This window comes from Mesoplodon mirus (genome assembly GCF_964341445.2).
Source record: "Mesoplodon mirus genome assembly, chromosome: 12".
Taxonomy (NCBI): domain Eukaryota; kingdom Metazoa; phylum Chordata; class Mammalia; order Artiodactyla; family Ziphiidae; genus Mesoplodon; species Mesoplodon mirus.
The window spans coordinates 22,750,756-22,774,203 of NC_138988.1; the positions used below are offsets into that span (position 1 = coordinate 22,750,756).

The window sequence follows — 23,448 nt, forward strand, 5'->3', positions numbered from 1 at the left end:
TTACTTATGAGGCACCATATGGCTACTCTATAATTCTGGCTTCCCATGGAGCTGCATTTGCATATGGAAAATGAAATTAATTGGAAATCACACTCTGAAATCTATTATTAAGTTAATATAGCTAACAGCTTGTGGGGTGTCCTCATACTCAGCATGATGTAACTGCACATAACAGCAAGTAACTATAAACTCATAGAGGAGACCAGGAGGGATAAACAGAGGTCAAAGGGACAGCCTTTGGAAAGGAATGGCATTAATAATGGATGCTACAGCAAACATCTTGGTTCCTCACTGTCCACAAACCCAGGGTAGAGGGAAGCAGTTCAGTCATATTCAAATGAATTAATCAGCAGTCTTGTAAATTTCACAGCCAAGGGACTGATTTTTATTTTGCCAACTAGTGTTGTAGTGAGCTAAGGTCACTCTCAGAATTAGTGACGGTTAAGTCAAAAGTTTCCAAACTTAGCTGTGCATCAAAATCCACTGAAGAACTCCTCTGAGTCTGATTCCTGGGCTTTTGATTCATTAGTACTGGCTTTCTGAATTATTAAGAAGTGCCACAGGTATTCTGATATAGCTCAGACGTGAACATTGGAAACCACTTATTTAGGTGATATATCACACATGGCTTGATATGTTTAAATGATGAAGCCCACAGCGAGTGTGTGTTCAGTTTCCCTAGTTTGGTTCCTAACTTTAAAACAGTAAAATAAGTTAAGATAAAAACATAACCTAAGGTTCAGTACTTCATTGGGCAAACCTAGAAATGGTGAACAATTTGATGTCATATGTGCTTTTTATTAAATTTGTTAGTTTATTTGTCTGCCCTTCCCAAGACTGTGGACTCAGTGAGGGCACTGCTGTTTTAGTCACCTTGGTGTTCAAGGCTCAGAGTGGTAGGAATTCAATAAATGTTTATAGACTGTGAATTTGAATGTGAAAAGGGCAAAGTGTTCGTATTTAGAATTAATGACTGTATATTCTCTTCATTATAGGCATCAGACACAATGATCATAAATTGACATTAACAAGTGTTATAAATGACCACACAATTTGAGATATTAGTATTTCTGAAAGTGTCCAGCCTTCTTCATGTCACTGAGGACGGAATCTGTAGATTTGAAACTAAGAAGGAGATTTCTCATTGTCTCTCTTCTTCTTCCCATGAGTGATAGGTCTGCAAACCTAAGTCACATTGGTAAGAGCAGAGTCTAGAATTCTAGTTGAGAGACTCACTGATCAGACTTTTTGGAAAACTTCTGGTTCAAGTAGGTCTTTGTGCTACTGGTGGATGGTCTCTGTGCTTGGTGTAAAGGTCCCCCAAGGCTGTGGTTCTGAAACCTGCTCTCACATCTGTTTTATCTTCTACAGTTTGTGCAGTCTTATGCTCCCCACACTGCCTGGGTATTACACTTGTTCTCCTGTTTTCTTGGCTTGTTACTTCAGGGCAGAATTGTGTCAAGAAGCTCTTAAATGCTGTGTAGATAATATGATGTTGAAAACACCTTGTTATCTGCCTCAAAATGTATTGCCTGTGGTAACTGTGACTGGTTTGGACATAAGGTGGGTTGAAATCTTATTGATGGACGAGAGGAGAGGAAATGATGTTGTTAAAGCAAACAACTAGGACAAGACAGTGGGAACAAGCATTGTAACTTTAGAGCTGAACAAAGACAAGAAAGATAATGCAGGTACCACAGCCTGCTGTGTAGCCTGACCAGCAGGGACCACTGGCTCTCTCTCAGTATCAGGGCTCTCCTTCCTGAACAACGGACCTTGATTTTTTTTGTTTAATACTTTATTTTGAAATAATTTCAAACGTATGGAGAATTCTAAGTACCATACAAACAACCCCCATATCATTTTCAGCCCAGTTCCCCAACTGTTAACCTTTGAGAGCAAGATGCAGACATGATACGTCTTCACCCTAAACATTGTGGTGTGTGTTTCCCCACAAACAAGGAAACTCTCCTACAGCATCACCATTCAACCCTCCAAATCAGGAAGCCATGTTGATGCACCACTACCATCCCATCCACAAAGCCTATTTGGACTTTACCAGCTGTCCTAATAGTGTCTTTTTCTTTCCTGAACCAAGATCTAAGTCAGAAACACATGTTACATTTGGTTGTCATGTCTATTCAATCTCTTCTACTCCGGAACATTTCCTTGGTCTTTCCCTGTCTTTCAAGTCCTTGTTTAAAAATGTCCAGGCCTTTCCTTCAGTGGAATGTCTCTCAGGCTGAGTCCACCCAATGCCTCCTCATGGTTAGATTCACGTCCTGCATTCTTGGTAAAAAACTGCCATAAAAATGATAGTCAGCTGTTCATAGCTGGTCACATCAGAAACTATGTGACCTTTCACACCACTAGTCCAGTTGATGTCTGCCAGGTTTCTCTGCCTTACGTTTGACATTTTCCTTTTGTGATTGACTACAATTTTGTGGGGAGGAGTTCTGAGATTACACCAGTACCTTTTCCTCATCTAACTTCCACCCACCAGCCTTGGCCTTCATGGACTGCTCCTGCCTGAATCAGTTACCTCTGTGATAGCTGCCAGTTGGTGATTCTGATTTCCATTATTTCTCCTACATTTATGAGTTGGTAATCTGCTATAAAGAAGAGCTTTTCCTTCTGCCTTACAACATTTATTTATATCATCAAGGACCTATGAATTCTTGTTTTATTCAATGGATTGTCATCCATTCTTAAGGATTTTTGACATGGCTTTGTCATTTCTTCGAGCACTTTCTTAATTGCTGGCACAAGATATTCCCATTTCAACTTGTACTTCTCTTGTTTCAGACGTAGTATTAGCCATTTCTCTAAGAAGCCCTGGTTCTTTTTAGTAGAGGTAATATTTGAAAACCACTTGGCCTGTGGTTGTGCTCATTATTGTTGAGATGTCATTGCTTTTAGGTCATCTTAAGAGACGGTTGGGTATGTATACGCACATACACACAAACACATGTATATGTGTATGTATGTACACATATACAAATATACATGTATATAAAATTACACATTCATTCTGCTCTACATACACACACTTACAAACACACTCATATATATTTCTTTGTCTACATACATTACAAAAAACATTGTGTTTATGTCAGTACCTCCAACTCTAATCCTAAATCTCAAGGGTATTTCTAGCATCTCACCTTTCCATGTTTGGAAATAGTTTCTTCGGCGGAGAGAAACCTGGCTCTCATTATCTTCTATATAAACTTATTTCCTCAGTTGATTGTAACCTATGGATATGACCAATTGGAACTGTACTATCTGCCCACCACCCTGACACCTTCCAAGATCTTCAGTTTTGGGGTGCTGTCAGATATGCTACTGACATGTCTACGAGGTACCTCTCTCCCTCTCTCGGTAACTGTGTACTCGGGCTCCAGCAGACGTGTGCCAATACCTTCATGACATTTCTCTTCTCCTCCTCAGCACCCCTTGTTCTCAGGTACCAGGGTGCTACTCAGTTTTCCACTAAGTACATGGCTGCCTGGAGCAGAGACCATGTTTCCCAGTCTCTGGCAGAGCTAGCTGTGGGCTTATGATTTGGTTACAGCCAATGGCAGCCAATTTGACCATGAAGTCAGAATGATATGTTGAGGGACTGTGATGGTTGTGGGATTATTATACCAGTTCTTAACAACTCTCCTCTGGACTTTACGTGAGAGAAAAATAAACTTCTCTCTTATTTAAAATTTCAAAATTATAATTTAAAAATTTTTGGTCCCTCGACAGCTAAACCTAATTCTAACTGATACTACCTCTGTTAGGCAAGAAGGAAACAAAAATAATTCTGAATTCCATGAGGCAGTAAAGAATTGTTTAGAGGAGACCAGCACCAAATTGATAGAGGTCCAGTAAGTGCTGAAGTTAGTCTTGAATCAAGTGACAAAATTTATAGATGTTTAAAGGAATTATAGTAGAATATAAAGGAGCTTATGGAATAGCATTAAACTTCTCGAGCAATAAAAAGGCAACTGAAATTCCTAAAAAGCTAAAAAAAAAACCCGGAAACCTAAAACACAAAACCATGCATGCAGTAAGTGAGGTAATAGCTGAAGCCCTACAGAAGGTGGCTGACTTCTATCTGTTGACATCAGATGGAATTGAGCAGTATTAGGTTGGTGGTGTAATCTGAGTGATTCTGGGTTATATATAGTCCAGGAGATCACCCTGTTTGGGGTCCCCATTTGTCTTGGCAGCTATTAAAAACAGTTCCATCCTGTCCATCAGGAGTACATGAAAAATAACTCCCACCCTGGATAAGAGCGTGACCTCAGTTCCTTGGAGTTGTGATGTTATCTGTGACACAAGATTTGAAAAGCGTTCCCTTAGTTGTTATGTTACTTTTAACCAAGGTAGGTAGATAACTTAGCAAACAAATGATGAAATTTCTAAAACCCATATGATTAATCCTAATCAATTATTAATTATCTATATATTATTTTAGTTGATGTGTTTGTAATGTTTAAGAGAATTTGACATATTACAGTAACAGAGTAGACATTAAATGACATTACTCTTGTAATTTTTATGTTGAAAGATAAAGCTTTTGACAAAGATTGTAAATAGTATTGCAGTGGTTTTAAAATTCACTGCATCTTTTAATTTGTTAGGGAATTACTGGTGCAATTTAGTACTTGAGAAAGTTTTGCTCTTTGGGTCAGACAGTTGAAGTGCTTAAGAAAAGAAAATGGATACGTTCAATTTATAAATTCAGTTTAAAATGTTTAAGAATAATTAAATGTGTAAATGATACTGATTGCTGAGGGGGAGTTTAGTGTGTCCAACTTGAGTTGTTTGAACCTTAATCAAAAGCCACCTTGAAAGTGAATGTCAAAATTTTAAACTTAGTAGAATGATAAGAATTGCAAGTTGAACTCAAAGGCTTATAAAAAATGGGTTTTTAAAAATCTGTCACTTAAGTAAAGCAAATATTTCATTTAAAATCACAAGTGGGCTCTTCTTTGCAGCAAAGCTACCCTAGGTTTCCCAAACACACTGACACTGTGAGGGGGCGGGGGAGTGTTCCCCTGCTGCAGTGGCCTTAACAGAAGATCTGTGGTGGACAACTTTAGTCTTGGCAGGGCCTGGATGCCAGGTGGGTTGCCAAAGCTGCTTTCTGGCGATACCCCCTAGGCCATGGTGAGATTGGGGGATTGTCAGCTCTCAGTAGATGAGCTGCTGCCCTGGGCAGCAAGATAACATTCACATCCCCCTCTTGGTTGGGATGGAAACTATAATAGAAAAAGCATGGGCTGGAGGTCATATCCCTTAACAAGTCACTCATAAACTTCTGAACTCCATTCAGTGTTTTCTACTGTAGACTGGGGACAATAATTTCTAAATTATGGAATTATTGGAAGGATTAAAGATAATAGATGCGCAAATCACCCATTATATTGCTTGTCACCTAGCAGAGGCTCAAACAGTAATGACATTTGTTAGAGGAAGATGTGAAGGCTAATGGATTTATTTAGGGAATGTATGAGGCGAAATCAGAGGATGTAAGTCATAAAACCTATAGTAGTTCACATTCTTTAAAAGAAAACACCTGCTGTGTTGCCAGGCGTTGTTCAAAGTACTCACATGGATTGCATACTTGAATTTACCCAGTAACCCATGAGAGATTTACTATTATCCTCTCCATTTTACAGAGGAACAAACTGAAGTTTAGAGAGGTTAAGTGACTTTTAAGATTTTATACAACTAAGTAAAAGAGTTGAAGCAGAGTTTGAATCCAGGAACCCTAATGCTAGAGAGTGGACTCAGGCCCACACTCTGGCATTCCTGTGTCGTGGGCATCCCTATCTGTGGTAACAAGTGCCTCAGAGAAGGAAGGACCAGTGTTGCCTTTGACTTTAGAGAATTCCTCTCTGACATCTGCACCCCATCAACCTGGACTGCTGTCTTTAAAAAAAAAAACATGAATAATAAAAAAAGTACTGAGGGAGTACACTGATAGAGTAGGCTTTGTTTTATTACAAGATGATCAGGTACAATACATCACAAAAACGTTTGGTTGTATACACAGTTAAAAGGTTTGTCTGTGAAGGTGTTAATCCGTGTGAGCTACCTTATGGGCATAGCCTTTCGTTTGACTCAAAATGGGAGGTCTTTCTTGTTCTTGCTATTACTGGGTCGTCACTTTTTCTTCATTTTAGTTGACAGATCCCAGAACCCATGGTCAAGAATTCTGGTTACATTTGGAAGTGGGTGGCTTGCCTTCTCTCTGACCACTGTCACCTTACCCGCTCCCAACCTCATTCACTCCCTCAAACATGAATTGGTGAGGGTAGTAGGAGGTCATGCTCAGATGGTGTTTGTGGATCTTCAGCTCTGGCCTGAGCCTGTGCTCTGGAATTTACAACTTGTGTGTGATCTTGGACAAGGGACTTTAATTCTTTGAGTTTCAGTGTTCTGATACTAGGAATAGTATCTTATGCAGAGGGCTGATGTGAAGATTAAATGAGATGAGGTGTATAAAGTCCTTTGACTAGTTCTTGGTAGATAGTCCTGAAAATGTGACGTCTTTAAGACATATGACAACAGCCTCAACCACCATAGTAACAGTAATAGCAATGGCAGTAATGACACTAAAGGACAGAGAGCCATGTGTCCTAACGCTGACATACAAAACGCCAGCCAAGCTCTGTGTCTAGCTTGCCTCCCAGCTCATTTTCCCTCCGCTGCAGGCTGCCACAGGGCTGGAACGGACCCAGCTTCAGTGCTGGGGGAGGGATGTGCTGTGTTGGTACAAGCCTCAGCCTGCTAATGAGGCCTGAAGTTGAGCAACTCCAGATGGAGTCAAGCAATGAGTTCTCTGCCAGGAAACGTGGCGGATGGACCAGGGCCACTCATTCCAGGCAACAGTCAAGGGTATCGAAAGGGAGACGAGCAAAAAGTAAGGAAACATGCAGGCCTTGGAACTAAACAAACTACTATCCAAACGTAAATAAAAACATGGTGTGCTTTTGTGGCAGGGGAATCCTATCTGGGATCCAGAGATGCTCAGTTTACTTACAAAAGCAATAGTCCATCTGGGAGCTGGCAGGAGGACAGTGCTAAATGTCTATAGATTTGGGCTTCTCTTGAAGGGATCCGACCTTGAAAACTTGATTTGAACTAGTATGTCCTCATCAACCATGAGCACATTTTATTGATCATTTCTGAATGATTGGAAAAAAAGTAAGACATCGGTATCTAAACACTTAAAAAAGTCAGTAAAACTGCATTTATTACTTATATGAAACATTTTTGCCGAATGGACAACACATTCATCCTTATCATCATCATCTACTATTTATTTGAAACTTAAGACATAAATATAAGTGAGGATGTAAGCCAGGTATTGTGTTAAGTAACTTTACATACCTTACATACTCCCTGCCGCCCCCCCGTCTCCCGCCAACCCCTAGCATTTAATACTCATAGCAGTTCTCAAAGGTAAGTGCTACTTTTGTCAGCTTCATTTCATAGATGAGAAAATTGAGGTTCTGTTACTCTTTGGCCAAGGCCCCTCAACTGGCTAGTGAGGAGCAAACTCTGAGTTGTGATCCAAGGCTGTCTGCCAGTGGCTCATTAACTTACCAGTATACTCTGATCATCTCCAGTATGTTTCCTTCTCTGGGAGGGACTTAAGAGGGATGGTAGATTTATGTACATAGAAAAGAGGTGCTTTAATAATTCCGCACATACATCTGAAGGGCTGAAGGGCACCTCAAGAGGGCACTTGACCCCTGTATGTCCCCCTTAAGGAAACTGGTGACTTGAGCCCCAGTGACTTGTTCTGAGTCTCATAGGGACGAATCTTCACGTTTCTTGCATGGATCCGATGCAACTAATTCTGGAAAGCACAGGTGTGTGAGTCCCTAGGCCCAGGGAACACCATGGCTGGCTTTGAACTGGAAGATTAGTTGCTGATTTGAGAAGTGGCCGTGTTTTGCCTCTGTCCTCCATTCTGAGTCACACCACCCATGAAGTGACGAAGGGGTGGTAAAGCCCAGTGAAGCTGAATGGCAGCGTTCTGTGCACATCTCAGGCACCAGTGTAATCTAATGTGTGATAAACTTGCTTTAAAAATTCACAGAAATAATACATATTCTTTGTAGCATATTTGCAGTCAAAAAGAAGAAAAAATTACCAGTAATCTCCTCCCCTGTTCCAAATAATCAGTTAATACTTTGGTATATTTTATTCCAGATTAATCCTCAGTATACATATTATATATGCATGTATGCATACATGTACATATATATATATATTTCTTTTTGCGGTACGCGGGCCTCTCACTGTTGTGGCCTCTCCCGTTGCAGAGCACAGGCTCCGGATGCCCAGGCCCAGCGGCCATGGCTCACGGGCCCAGCCGCTCAGCGGCATGTGGGATCTTCCCAGACCGGGGCACGAACCCGCGTCCCTTGCATCGGCAGGCGGACTCTCAACCACTGTGCCACCAGGGAAGCCCCCATGTACATATATTTAATGATATATATTTTCGATTACAGAAAGCTTTTTCCCCCTCCCCCCCACTTAGCAATAATATTGTTATTGTTCTTACTAGGTCACATAAACATATATTTTATTTAAATCTGAAAACAGTTTTTCTCTGATTATAAATGGCATAAGCATTTATAAAGCACTTGTAAAAAGTGCAGGTAATATCAAAGCTTTAAAGAAGGAAGTAAAAATGATTTGAAACTTCACCCCCTATAGATAACTGTTGATGTAGACTTTCTGTCATTCCAGACTTTTTAAAAAAGCATTTGTATCTGTATTTTCCAAAGTTTTCAAAAGAGTAATGTACTGTAGGTTATAGCGCAGATGTGTCTTGGCTTTTGTTTTCTAAATACTTTCTAGTGGTTTTCTTTCAAAAACCCTGGAGGCTTATGGAAAGTCTCCAATCCCAATATGTTAATTTCAGGCAGTGATAAGGACATTGACAGCCTAGAAAAGCTTTGGGTTAAAGATCGTCATGTTCATCACTCCATCACTTAAGCATCAGATTAAGGCTGGAAGCATCATCCTGGCTTTTCTGGAGGTTGCAAGAATCCCCAGGAGAATTCACTTCCCTTTTCAAAATGGAATAGCCACACCAAAATACCAGGACAGACATGGTGCAAGGAAACACCTTTGGTGCCACTATTATTGATAGTTTCCCTGAGCTTCCAAAGTATCAGGGCTGGAAAAGTTCATGTTTTAAAATAATTAGTTGTTTTCAAAAAGTTATATATGCTCGTGGTAAAAAAGAAAAAAAAATCCCTTTTTAAATCAGTACTTTGCATGTCACTGACCCTGACTAGGAATGTTTCGGGCAGGATTCTGATTTGGAGGTCGTGGGGTGGATGGGGGAGAACTGATTGCTTTTTACACTGCCTTGAATAGTCACATATCTGTTGGTGGCCTGTCTATAGGCCAGGGATTGATCTTTGTGCTGAGATGTAAGAATTTAATATTTTGTTATGTTTAGTTTCAGTGAAAATTCAGTAAGAGATTTAATATCCTCATTGTCAGTGCTGCTCTATTTAGATATTTTGTCCTAAGGACACTCTAGTAATATGCTCTCACAAACAACAATGTATTTCTTGGTTGGAATTTGAGTCATACAGGTATATGCATTTGTCAAAACCTACTGAATGGTACATTTCAGATTTGGGCATTTCACTGTATGTAAATTGTATCTCTCGCCAAAAAGGAACCGTAAACAGGTATTAACTTTAGTTACTGTTATGAGTGCTGAAGAGTCTAAGGGTAACTGTGCTGATGTCTGCAACTTACTTTGAAATGCATGAAAAAATAAGATGGGCTGTGATGGATGGAGAGATTTGGGATAAAGCAAATGTAGTTAAATGTTAGCAGTTATAGAACCCGAGTGGTGAGTGTGTAGATATTTACTTGTCGTTCAACTTTTTTTTATGTGATTGGAAATTTTAATAACAAAATGTTGGGGGAAAAAACCCCAATAATGAGGATCTATGTGAAAGGGTTAAAGCACAGTCTCTAGAATTATTTTTCTTGCTGAAACATTCTGACTCTACTTCTTGCTAGCTGTGTTACTCCGGATAACTCAGCCTCAGTGGAGTTATTTGTTAAATGTGGGTAATGAGTACACTTAGCACAAATCTTATTCCACAGTAAACACCTAATAAATACTGTGATTATGATTTCACAGTGCAAAAGAAGTGATGATTATAAATGAATGACCATATGCTGAGGGCCCACCATGTACCTGGCACTCCTGCTTGGTCATTTCCAGGGGAATGAGGCCATCTCATTCTGCACCATGCTGTGTGTGCCCTTCAGTAGCAACAAACACTAGAGAAGGTGTGAGGGGCATGACTGGCTAAACTGAGTGTGGCTTCATCAAGTGTGACAGGGCCCTCCCCAGCTCTGTGGCTCCTCTTTGGTGTGGCATCTCCTTTGAACTAGAAGGCCCTTCAGAGGAGAGGTGGCATCTGGTTTGTGAGACTTTGTAGCATTCCCGAGTCAATGTTGATTTAATTCATCATAAAAATCACTTCCTTTGTATACGGCTAAGCCATCCTATTTTGAGGTTATGATGTTTTAGCTTTATGGACAAGTGTCCTGGGAAATTCATATTGGGTAGCAAGATCTCCTTCCTTCCCCACAGTGGAATCATGTTTATGCATTATGACAGCCTGTTCCAAACTCTTGATGGGAGGTAAAGAGAAAGGGTCGGGGACCTGAAAAAAGCTGCAGCTGTATTTAAGGGCACTAGCAGTGGGAGATGAAGGGAATATTTTAGGTACTCCTGTGGATGTGCTATTTACTCCCAGATGTCTGATATCATATTCCTGGAAACTAAAGTGAAAAACAGAGTAAAAAAACTGTGATGGTGAGGGAGAGTGTGGGATACAGAACAAATGTTGGCCACATTTTGAAAGGAGAGGTCGGTCAGTGGGTAGGAAGAATAGGCTTATCTGGTAGCTTTCCAGCTGCCATAATGAAATGTGAATCTTGAGAGTAAATGTCTCCTAGTGATTGGGATTTCAGAGGGTATCCTCATATAGGACTGCTTGCTTGGTCAAGCATGAAACAGGATTTTATTTCTCTGCCACACTAGTACTAGCTACTTAAAACCTGCCAGAATTTTCATTTACTTTTCCCAGGTGTGGATGCCAGCTCTTGAGTATTTTACTGTGTTTTCGGGTGTAACAATTCCAAACTCCACTCAAAAAATTTTTATTAATTTTTCCCCATGATGTGCATCCTAAAGGGTACACATCAGCTTGTTAATTCTTTAATTTCTTATTTATAACACTTGGGCTGGCTCATTCCAGTATGAATTCTTGCTCAAACCAGGCTTTTTTTTTTTTTTTAATGATGCAGGAAGTCCCAGAAGAGACCATCCTAGGTTGAATGCTTCAAAGATAATCAGAAAGGTTGTTCTGAAGACAGTCCAAGAAAGTAGGTCCAGGCTTTGTGGCTTCTGAAGTCAGGTATAGATCAGGTTGATGATGAGTGCTCCAGTTCTGAGGGATTTAAGTGTATTAGTCCTTATTTGGGAGTGGTTTTGAGGAGGGTGTGATGGGAGGTGAAATTTGAAGTTAGTGCTGATCTTTCAGGCTGTTGAAACTGAAGTTAGTTATGTTAGATATAATTGAACTTGCACTTAAATAAATTGGAAACAATACAAGAAAGGGTAAGAGAAAAGGAGGAAGGAAGGGTGGGAAGGAAGAAGGAAGGAGAGGGGAAGGAAGGAAGGATGAAAACCAAAGAAAGCTGGCATAGCAGGAAAAGGAAAAAGTAACTATTTCTCAGGCCTTCGCAACCCTCGAAAGTCAGCCAAATATAAACTCTTCCTAGTTCACCGAAATTGCATGATTTCATCCTCTAGGATGCAATCTAAAGTCCTCCCTGTGTTTAACATTCAAGCAATAGACTTAGATTTCAGACACAATGAATGGGTCAGGACAGGCAATAAAAGAGCAAGACATTGCAATTTAAACCTCCATGCAGTTTGAAAGCTACATAACAGTTTATGCTGGACCACAGTAGATGTATATATCATGGGAAAGTGGTTCTGAGATCTTTCATCTCCCTTGGGGTGGGTCATTCCTGGCTTCTACTTAACTCCAGAGTGTCATCCACCACTTTAGCACTTTAAAATGGAAAATAAAAAAGCTCCTGGTTTCCTTTTTATAGCAACATCACCAAGCCAGTGTTTGGAATTCTATATTTCTGGCATTTAGAATGGTTGCACATTTTAAGTCTGGAATATGTGTTTATTTGCAGGTTAGGAGGGGGTGGACATATATGTAACTCTTACTATTATTAAACAACTGCTTAGTTTGAATCTTACTGACCCCTTGGGAGCTTTCACAGCCCTGTGTGAGAGTGTACCTGATTGGGGGGTTTTTAAAGACCACCGTGATAAAATGACTGGAGATCTTAAAAGCACTTAGGGCAAAATAACTAAATTTAACAAAGACCATAAAATGTGTTTTTTCATTTATATGCTGTTCCTGAATATAGATAAATAAACTTTTATTGAAGTAGAGGTTTTCTGAAGATCTGAAATAACAAATTTGAGTGCTGAATCCTTGGCATGCTTTACTGGTTTATTTCAAGTGATGCTATAGTGGTTTCTAATTTAAATAGGTAACTAAGACAGCCAAACAAGTATAAATAGAAAAGCAAAGTAGCCTTTCTTAGCTGTTTACCCCTTGGTGTCTTCACCCCCCAGCTTTATCTACCTAGAAAACTCACAGCTCTTCTTCTCTTCCCGGCTCTTCTTTCTTTCTCCTGCCCGGCCCACCATTTCCCCTTCTCACTATACTTTGTTCTTGCCACTTGTGGAAGCATTCATATTTTTCAGTAATTCTTTGTTTGCATCTCTTTCCTTCAGTAGATTTTAAGTTTCTGAAAGGCATTGACTATGACTTTTTTAAATCTTTGAATTCCTGCAGGTGCTCAAGAGATATTTTAAAAGGGAAAAAAGTTTTTCTGCTGCTGTCAGTTTTCTTGCATAACACTTTAGGAAGTCATGTTGTAAGACGATGAGCCATACTTCTTAAAGATGCCTTCTGGAGGCCTCCTCAAGTATAGGCATCCCTGACCCCACAGATTAAAACTATAAAGACTGATACAGAAAGGAACATTTAAATATTCAAGACAAACCACTATAAATAACTGCCTATATTTATCTCACATTTTTAAAGTCTCATTTTAATTTTTTTATGACAGCACATGATAATTGCAAAAAAATTGAATCAGTACTGAAAAAAGGTAATGTTCTACCCATAATACCCCTCCTTACCTCCTTAAGATAACCTCAGTTAATCATTTGGTTATTGTCCATTTAGATTTCATTATGACTATATAATGATTCAAAAATGTGACTATTTATTTTTAAATATTAATCATTAACTCAGTTTAAAGCGTATAGTGTCTGTGGACATTTCCCCATGTTTATACATAAAGATATACTTAATCATGGTTGATAGATATATAGTATTGTATCATTTCATCATGTGGATATGTAAAATTTGTTTTTCCAATCCCGAATGTCCAAATGCTGATGGACATTCTGGTTGTTTTCAGTGTTTCCCTCTTATAATTACATTGCAGTGGAAATCCTTGTTTCTGTAGCTGATTTTCACAGAAGTAGGATTGCTCTACCAAAGGGTGTTCTGTGTGCATTGGACAGATGGACCTCCTAATTGTCTTAGAACATTCCAGGTTTCTTAACTGTCATGAATTTTTCAGGAGCATGGAACAGACGCCCAGTACTATTCCTTGATTAGCATTGGACTCAGGAGGCTGAGAAGGATTTTCAATGCACTCTGCAATTGGGAAATCAGGGCCTCTTAGGAGAAAGAGTCTCTAAAGAGTGGAGCTGGTTAGAAAGTTGAGGGGTTCCTGCTAAATCTCTATGAGTGAGGAAAGGGGAAGACTGGGCAGCAGGAGCTATAGCTCTGAGGGCACAAAAGCATCAGGTTTCATTGATCCCAGGTCTCCCCTGGAGACTGTGTCCTCTGGGATAGAGACTGTGCTGAAAAGGAAAAAGCTGCCTCACTAGGGGTTCAGCCACTCTGCTTGAGAAGGTCCCCAGAAAGGACCCACTTGTGAGAAGCTGGAGGATCTTTCTTGACTAGAGGAAACTGGTGGTGGTGTGGCCAGTAGACCAGGGTGGCAGAATGAGGAGGGCAAGCAGTCAGTGGGGCTGAGTCCAGCCAGTAGCATATGAGAGCCTCTCTCAGCAAGTGGAGGGCCAGATAGAGGAACTGACTTAAGTAAGAGAAAACAGGGAATAGACAAGATTTCTAAACATGAAGGTGGAAGATCTCAGAATACTAGTAATATTGCTGTGAAAGTGAAAGAAACATCTTTAAATTATGAGTGCAGCCCAGCCATATATATATATATATATATATATATATATATATATATGGTGCATACATTTTAAATTTCACAGTCTTTCCAGTTGTCTCTGAAAATAAAACTGTTGTGAGTTTATCTTCGCATATCAGTTCTGGGCATTGCCACCTTTTTCTCCCCTCTTGTTCGTCACTGGTTCCGATCAACAAGAGATCCCCTTATATTTCTGTATGATCACGTAGCTTCCAATTGTCTGCTACTGAAGGAGGGATATACCCTGGCCCAGGATAGGTTCTCAAGCCACTCAGAAAAATGTAAAAAAATATTAGTTCTGAACCTGCAACAGTTACGGGCTTTGCCTTCTGATTCCTTTATTATCATCTGTGGTAATTTATACTGTGTCTGCTTGGTTAAGGTGGAACTCCATTTCTAAGAATCCCCTTCCTTCTATATATCAGGTTAGAGTTGCCCTGATTTGGAATTTGCACAGAACTTGAAATGCAGCCATTACTCTGTGATGCAGTGATGGGTAGACGTAGACATGCTGGGCAAGAGGGTCCAACTTGTCTTTGTTCCTTTGTGCTCCATGTCTAGCTGTTTTCCCAACTGCTGACCTTGCTGATCAACATGGACACAAACCCATCATGAGATGCGTGGCAACAAGTCCCATACCCTTCTTCACAGCTCTTGCATATGCTAGCTGGTGACTCCTCTGATTGGCTGGTTGGTGACTCCTGATCCTACAACCTCTACTTTCACACCTTTCCTTTCTCAGCATCTCCTACAAGTTCAGCTTTAATTCCTGGAATAAATCCCTTATTCATAACTCACCGTGGTTCTGCTTCCTTCATTGAGCCCTGACTGAACATATCTTTGCCTTAAAAATCAGGGGAAAAAATGATTTTTTTTTGTTTTTCTGGTATGCAGGCCTCTCACTGTTGTGGCCTCTCCCGTTGTGGAGCACAGGCTCCGGACGCACAGGCTCAGCGGCCATGGCTCACGGGCCCAGCCGCTCCGCGGCATGTGGGATCTTCCCAGACCGGGGCACGAACCCGTCTCCCCTGCATCGGCAGGCGGACTCTCAACAACTGCGCCACCAGGGAAGCCCGAAAAAAATGATTTTTAATAGCTAGTTTTCCTTTATTCTTTTCCTTCAAACGTATCACAAAATACTGTAGAAATGCTATTGATGTTCATAAATGCTTTTCATCATCTGTGACTGTTTCCAGGATATGTTGAAGTTACAAATGTTACAGATGTTATTATTAGTAATGTATATCATTAATCCCTACTATACATAAAACACAGATTTCTGGAAATTTCTTCTTTTGAAGAAACTTGTTCTGAAAAATTCTTTTTTTCAAGTGGCTTCATTTGCAGAAGATTTGTTTAATGACCTGTGGTTGCAGTCTTATAGTATTAGACATTTAAAAAAAATAAATTTATTTATTTATTTTTGGTTGCTGTGGGTCTTCGTTGCTGCGTGTGGGCTTTCTCTAGTTGCGGTGAGCAGGGGCTACTCTTTGTTGCAGTGCGTGGGCTTCTCATGGCGGTGGCTTCTCTTGTTGCAGAGCATGGGCTCTAGGTGTTGGGGCTTTAGGAGTTGTGGCTCACGGGCTTTAGAGTGCAGGCTCAGTAGTTGTAGCTCACGGGCTTTAGAGTGCAGGCTTCAGTAGTTGTGGCTCACAGGCTTTAGAGTGCAGGCTCAGTAGTTGTGGTACACGGGCTTAGTTGCTCCGCAGCATGTGGGATCTTCCCCGACCAGGGCTCTAACCCATGTCCCCTGCATTGGCAGGCGGATTCTTAACCACTGCACCACCGAGGAAGCCCATTAGACATTTTTTGCTTAGCTACAGTTGCTTGAATACTATCACATTATTTTTGGCATCAATGTCAGGAGGTTCTATCCTTAACCTTTGTTATGGAAATATATCTTTTAATCTAATAGGCAAAATGTAAGATTGGTTTATAAATATTAAACTACAGAAAGAGTAAGATATTACAACTAAATCGAGCCTTTCTGAAGGTAATTTTTATCTAGCTTTAAAATTTTTATCACCAACAAAGTGTGTATTAAAGGTTATGAAAGCAATTAATAACACCATTGACAAAATCAGAAGAGTAGGCTAATATATCATTATAGATTTTAATAAGTTCTATAATGTAGAATTAAATATACATTATTTTTAAGAGTATGGCAATTTGAAAAAAGAATGATTTATCAAACTTTAATTTAGGGGTTTTTATAAGAGCTCAAAATGATTCCCTGAAAAATAAAATTGTGTGTTAAGATAATATTATTATCTTCTTTATAATTAATAAAGTGTTCAAATGGGCATTATCATGCCCCCACAGTATCCAAATGAAGGAATTATTTTAGATAATGTGGGATTAATTGGCTAACATATTCATTAAGAAATTAAGATTTAAAACTTACATAAAAGCCTTATCAGTAAAGATTTTTTTAATGTGAAATAATGTCTCCCTGGATAACTTCCTATTTGTATTACAGAACCCCTGTCCTAGAGATCATTTTATTTCCATCTTTTACTTATATTTGTAAATCACTGTTCCAGGTGTGTGTAATTTAAGTCTTTGATGGTAGCAGTCTGATGGAGAGCCAAGTATCTCCAATTCTGTTTTAGTCTAGGGATGTGACCAATGGTGAAATGGCTTATTCTAATGTCTCATATGTTTGAAATTCTCTATTCCAGTGTTTGTGAGCCCATGTCAGACTTGTTGAAAGTTGAAATAGTTGTTTCAGTCTCAGAAACAGTCTTATTTCACAGCAAGCAACCTACTCACAATTTGAAGAAATAGGGGTCAGTCTATAGGAGATATTACAATAATGATTAAGATAGGTAATTCTCCACTTTTAAGTTTGGGTTCTGGGGTCATAATGAAAACAGGGATGTTAGCTCATTTCCTTTGGGAAATTGCCACTTGGGTCTCTATTATCACCCTATAAATTGTATGTTCTTTATTAAGATTCATCTTTTCATAGTACCTTTCAACTCTTCTCTTGCCTCCCCCTCCCCTTTCTCCTTGCCTTACAGTAATAGGTAAATCTGAAATACATTGTAACTTTCTCTATTAAGGATTCTATCAAACCTCATGGAAGGTGACCACTATGTTAGAAATTACACAATGCCGTTGTGCTGAAAACTGAATATTCCAATTTTGCTTGTCAGTGAATCATAGAAATCGTAGTCCCCACCCCCCCAAACCAGTGTTATTGACTCAAAATAGATGATCATGGCAGTAGTCACCTTGCTACAGTACTGGTATATAGAGTAATACATTTTGTGTTTAGAAAGTATTGCACCTTGGAAGAGCACAATACTGAATAAAAATCAGTTCAGTAATACAAATATTTGTTTGATCACCAAACTATTTTAAAAGGATAGTTGAAAATAACTTAACTCTTATTGATATTCTTTTTGTGTGTGTGTGTGTGTGTGGTACGTGGGCCTCTCACTGTTCTGGCCTCTCCCGTTGCGGAGCACAGGCTCCGGACGGACGTGCAGACTCAGCGGCCATGGCTCATGGGCCCAGCCACTCCGCGGCATGTGGGATCTTCCCGGACCAGGGCACGAACCCGTGTCCCCTGCACTGGCAGGCGGACTCTCAACCACTGCACCACCAGGGAAGCCCTTATTGATATTCTTGACTAACATTTTCAGACATTTGCTATGGCCCATGTGTGTTCTGGTTCTAAAGTATGTCTTGTGAACATTATTTTGCATAAATGTATTTTCAGAATTCCATCTCCGAAAAGCAAAGTGAAGTAGTTTTACTAAGCCTGCCTAATTAAAAACATTTCTTATTTATTCTATTTAGGTTATGCTTTCCTTAATGAATTTATTTATTCTTTAAGATTTAATAACGCTTCCAAGAATGTTTATTATCCAGCATGGGACTGTTGGGGAACTATAAAAATTGGTATAAAACTGTATTATTGTAATTATAATAACACTTGTTTTGGTGGAGAATGAGAGGAAGACAGTGAGAAAGCATTATTTTAATGCAGCTAATAGAGTGAAATAAGACCATGGCTCAGAGGGGTTTTTTTTAGGCTTTCTTAATGGCTAACAATTTTGTTCCCTTAAGTGATAATGGTATTTGAAAGTCTTACATATCTATTCAGTTTATCAAATATGTCTCTATAGTGCTTTTTTCTCCTAAAATATATATGAATTATAGTAAACTGGTTTCCATCAAACCCAATAGAACTCTAGCCATGAGCACTGCTTATTATCAGAAACTCACCAGTAAAGGAACAGAATAAAGTGAATGTATTGCATATTTAGGCTACTGCATGTAAAAGTATCAGTTAAGAGCAGGGAATTTGGAGTTATACAGACCTGGGTTATACCAGTAATATGGTTATCAATGTATAGATGCAATCCATTTCTGTACAAAATCTATTGGAGGAGAGTCTTCCCCCCCTGTCTCTTTTTAGCTTTATATCCTAAAATACAGTTAAATCATCTTGTGTATTCATGCAAATATGGAATTTCCTGTATGGGATATTCTTTTGTAGCTCTGTTTGGGAACAGAGAGGTAACATTAAAAAAACAAACAGAAATTTGTACAAGTTTTTGGAGAAATCAGATCTTTAAATAAAATGGAAACAGTGACATTAAGTGTGAATCCACTTGGTAAATACTGAATGAAAAAGCTAGTTACTGTTCAGAAGGATTTGGCCACTTAATTTTTAATGCTTTGAGTAAATAGCCACATGAGTTAAATTACTTTATGTGAGTTTCCCTCAAGATGAGACAAACTTATTTTACTTTGGGCTACTGACCTGCTGTACTGATCTGGTATTTGAGATCTAAGCAGAAGAGATGATTGTAGTAAACTTATTTTTGGCCTGGGGTGTAAGCTGCAGAAGATGTACCTAGTTTTAATATAATGTTTTTCTTTCCCTTTTTCTATTTGCCCCAGTGTGTGGTTTCACAGTCTCCAACGTGGTTGCTTGGTCTACCAACTGTAGACCAAGTTGGAATCCTTTAATACATGATCGGTGGTGATATGAATAACTGACAGCATTTCATTGAGCCTACAACTGTTTCTGTGTCTTGATGGTTAGTGCCTAAAGCTTATCTAATCAAACCTGTGTAACACCAGTTACCATTGCCCATTTAGGTAGTCTGCATGGCTTTCAAGTTTTGCTGTTGGAAAGCTTGGAGAGGAAAGCATCTCTTTTTCTGGATGATGAGGATATGAAAAATGATAATGGCAATGGAATGCTGGTTATCCTTTTTAAAGAATTTGAAGAGATCACAATTAAAAATTTAAGTAGGGCTTCCCTGGTGGCGCAGTGGTTGGGAGTCCGCCTGCCAATGCAGGGGACGCGGGTTCGTGCCCCAGTCCGGGAAGATCCCACATGCCGCGGAGCGGCTGGGTCCGTGAGCCATGGCCGCTGAACCTGCGCGTCTGGAGCCTGTGCTCCGCAGCGGGAGAGGCCACAACAGTGAGAGGCCCGTGTACCGCAAAAAAAAAAAAAAAAAACTTAAGTAGACAGCAAAAAGTGTTTTTCTACTTGATGTCTTCAAAAGAGAAATTGGAAATGTCTTTCTGTATTCTACTTTTTTGCTTAATTGCTGAAAATAATTATAATGATGATGGCTATCATATTTTGACTCTTTTTTAATGCGCCAAACTTTGAGATGAGTGCTTTACCTACTATTTTCATTTATTCTTCACATCATTCTAACACTATAGATTATTTTTGTTTTGACTATTTTATAGATGGACATGTTACTTTTACCTTTCTGAATCTCATTCTTCTCTATAAATAAAGGGATAGGCAGAGTTGGAGATTTTAACTAAGTCTGTTTTTCTTCAAAGTTCTTGATCTTAATACTACTCCTACATGCAATAGCCTAAATATGCAATAAATTCATTTTATTTGGTTCCATTCCTGGTGAGTTTCTGATAGTGAGCGGTCACCATAGCTTGTCTTCTATTCAATTTGATGGGAACTAGTTTATTTTAAGACATCGTTTGACTGATGTTGTTATGGTTCATATCCTGGGCAGAAACTATTGTCAGAGGTTATAGAGGGTGGCAAAGAAGGAACTATATATACTTCTGAGAGAAGGTAAACCCTGGTTTTCTGAGTGTGGGCAAATATAGAAGGGAAGACCAACCAATAAGACAATGAGCCTTAATAATCTGATTATATCAGCTAGAGTGACCGTCTTACCCAGTGCCTTCATAGTGTCACATCCTTCCATAGTGCCCCATTGCCTTCATGATAAAACCTGTGGCTCCTGTTCTTTGAACCTTTGCCTGCTTACCTACAAGTAACAACAATGATGGTATTAATAGTTGAAATAACCAACAGTTATGGACCTTACATGAGTGGTTGCAGATTCCAACAATTTTTACCATCTCAACCCGAATGGAAATAATCCTTTTGGTTCCTCACAATATACAAAGGTAATAAATGTACTAACTGATTGTGGCAATACTCTTTCATTAGTGAGTTTTTAGGATTTAGGGATATTTGCATATATTTTCTAATTTAATTCTTAAAACAACCCTCAACATTGTTTCATAATTGAGTAAACTGAGTCTTAGAGACATTAAGTAACTTGCCCAGTATCACACAGCTGGGCAAGGAATGAAGGCTTGTTTGAAACCTGGGTCTGTGATTCTAAACCTGGTGTGCTGAACCAGAAAACCATTAGAGCTGTATCGGAGATTGTCTGACTTAATTCTCTAATTTCAAACAAAACTGGATCACAAACAGAGAATGCCAAGCTGTGGCCTGAAGATGTGTACTCTTTGACTTATTAAATGCATTTGATTTGGGGGCTGACTTTTTTTTCATTTTTTTTTTTTCTTTTTGTTGGTTGGGTAGGGGAGCATTCCTGTTGGCTGAGGGCGCCTTCTCTATCACTGGGCTGCTTCACACATCCAGCTTTCCCACCAGTCCTGTAAAGATATTTGAGTTTATGACTTTGGTCTCAAAGGTCAAGGGCAAACAGCTCACTCTTTCCTTGAGTGTTTTGAGAAACAAAGATTCCACAACTACTTTCCTCTGGGATGTTCTGTTACTCTGCCAACATTGAAAAAATACTGCTTACTTTTAGTTTTAATCCATTTCTTCCTCCCTTGCCCAGCCCCACTGATACATAGAACAACTGCTCAGAAAACCGTTGATTTCCAAGAATACAGTTCTTCAATACCTCCTTTGCATCTTGTCTTTAATAAACCTTTCCCCCACGTAAACCAGCCTTCCCTTTGACATCTCAGATGGCTGACAGGTAGTTAACTCCTCTGATTGGCAGATTGGGCTCTGCCACATGGAAGTGTCTACACACAGTAAAATTAATACTTCCAGCCTGGATTTATTTAGCATCTTCTGACACTCAGAAGAGCCAGGGAACACATGCCTTGCTCTCCCTTGGGATGGTTGAGTATTAGATTAAACTCGCAGGAAATATTTGAATGTCCTCAATAAACAGACTTTGTATTTAGGCACATTGATGTTTTTTGAAGTTCTTTATTGCCTTCATTTTCAAAGTTGGTTTGGGAGAGCTTTTACCAGTCACTTTTGGAAGTTATGTCATTACCACTTCGCTTGTTGCTTAAAAAAAAAAAAGAATTGTAAATCAACTACTAACTCTGGATTTTCTTTTGCAGATGCAAAAGAAATTGTTTTAAAAGCCCAGATCTTAGCTGGAGGAAGAGGAAAAGGTGTCTTCAGTAGCGGTTTGAAAGGAGGCGTTCATTTAACAAAAGAGTAAGCCAGGAGGTTTTAATTCCTTTTCTTTGGGCCAAGCAATTATGGAAGATCCTGCTCTTGACTGAAAGGAACACCGAGAAAGAGGGCTGGGGTGGGAGTAGGAACAGGAGGTGGCACATATAGGAAATAAATTACAGGTAGAGGGCTCTGGCAGTGCCTTGGCTTCCCTTCTCCTCCCACAAAAGGATTTTTGTTCACTAATTGGTGAAAACTTGACACTCCTGTTCTAGACATTCAGTGGTTCATCATGTTTGATATGGTACCACTTACAAATTAAATGCTGCTTCTGTAATGCCACTCTCCTACTCAAGAACCTGCGGTGGCTTCCCATTACCAATGGCATCATTGGTCCCTCCTGTCTGATAGTCTAATTCTTCCTTTATCTGAACCTGTCTGATCAGCTTTATATCCTATGTCTCCACACACTGAACACTTTCCTCTCCTCTCCTGTCACATACCTTTCATGGTTTACTTTGATCCTTCCCCTTCCCTTTATCCCCATCTTTGGTCTTACTTCCCAGATTGCCCACTATCCAGTATTTGTTATTCAGCTCTTATCTTAGTCTGCTATGCATTTCAGCATTGTGTCTCTACTATGACTGTAACTTATTTGGGGGGAGAGGATAGCAAATGTAAGCAAGCTTCTTTTTGTTTCCCTTCCCTCTCCTCCCTTCCCCTCCCCACTTCCCTCCTATTGTTTCATTCATTCATTCATTCATATATATTTTGCACTCAGTGAGCCTCTGGTACAGTGCTAGGCACCTAGTGTATGAGCAGAAAGCACCATGGATTCTATGAAGGTGGAGGTGGGCCCTGGGTAGGGTGGACTTGGGGATATAATACGGACTCTGCTTTTAAATGATTTTCAACAGAGACCTTGACTTTCTTTTCTTTCTTCTCTCTCTCTTTTTTTTCTCCTCTCTCTTAGTCCTAAAGTTGTGGGACAGCTGGCTAAACAGATGATTGGGTATAATCTAGCAACAAAACAAACTCCAAAAGAAGGTGTGAAAGTTAACAAGGTAACGTGAATGCTTTTGGTCATTTTCTGTGTATGTGTTAAAAAAAACAAAATAAAATCATCCTTCAATTTTGACAGAATCAAATGAAGCAATGAACTTTGGCAACGTGCCATTTTATTTTTTTAAACCTCCCATAGTTCTATGTGTGATGTAACTTCTAGGAGAAATAAAAAGGATTCTAAAGTAGTAATAGTGTTTATTATCATCAGCATTTAGTAAAGATGGGTAGTGATTGAAATAATGCCTTTTTCTTTCAGAACACAGGCACGATTCTGTTTAAAGCTGAAAGACCTTGGCATAACAACTCCTAGA

At 39.4% G+C, this 23,448-nt stretch overlaps 1 protein-coding gene across 4 annotated transcripts in view; it reads left to right on the forward strand.

Moving 5' to 3' along the window:
* Positions 1–23,448, forward strand: part of SUCLG2 (succinate-CoA ligase GDP-forming subunit beta) — a 306,029-nt gene that overhangs the window by 105,939 nt on the left and 176,642 nt on the right. For all 4 annotated transcript variants that reach the window (XM_082638974.1, XM_082638972.1, XM_082638971.1 and 1 more), the window contains exons 3-4: positions 22,015–22,114; positions 23,046–23,136. In XM_082638974.1, coding sequence (XP_082495100.1) covers positions 22,015–22,114; positions 23,046–23,136 — 191 coding nt within the window. The remainder of the gene's footprint in view (positions 1–22,014; positions 22,115–23,045; positions 23,137–23,448) is intronic.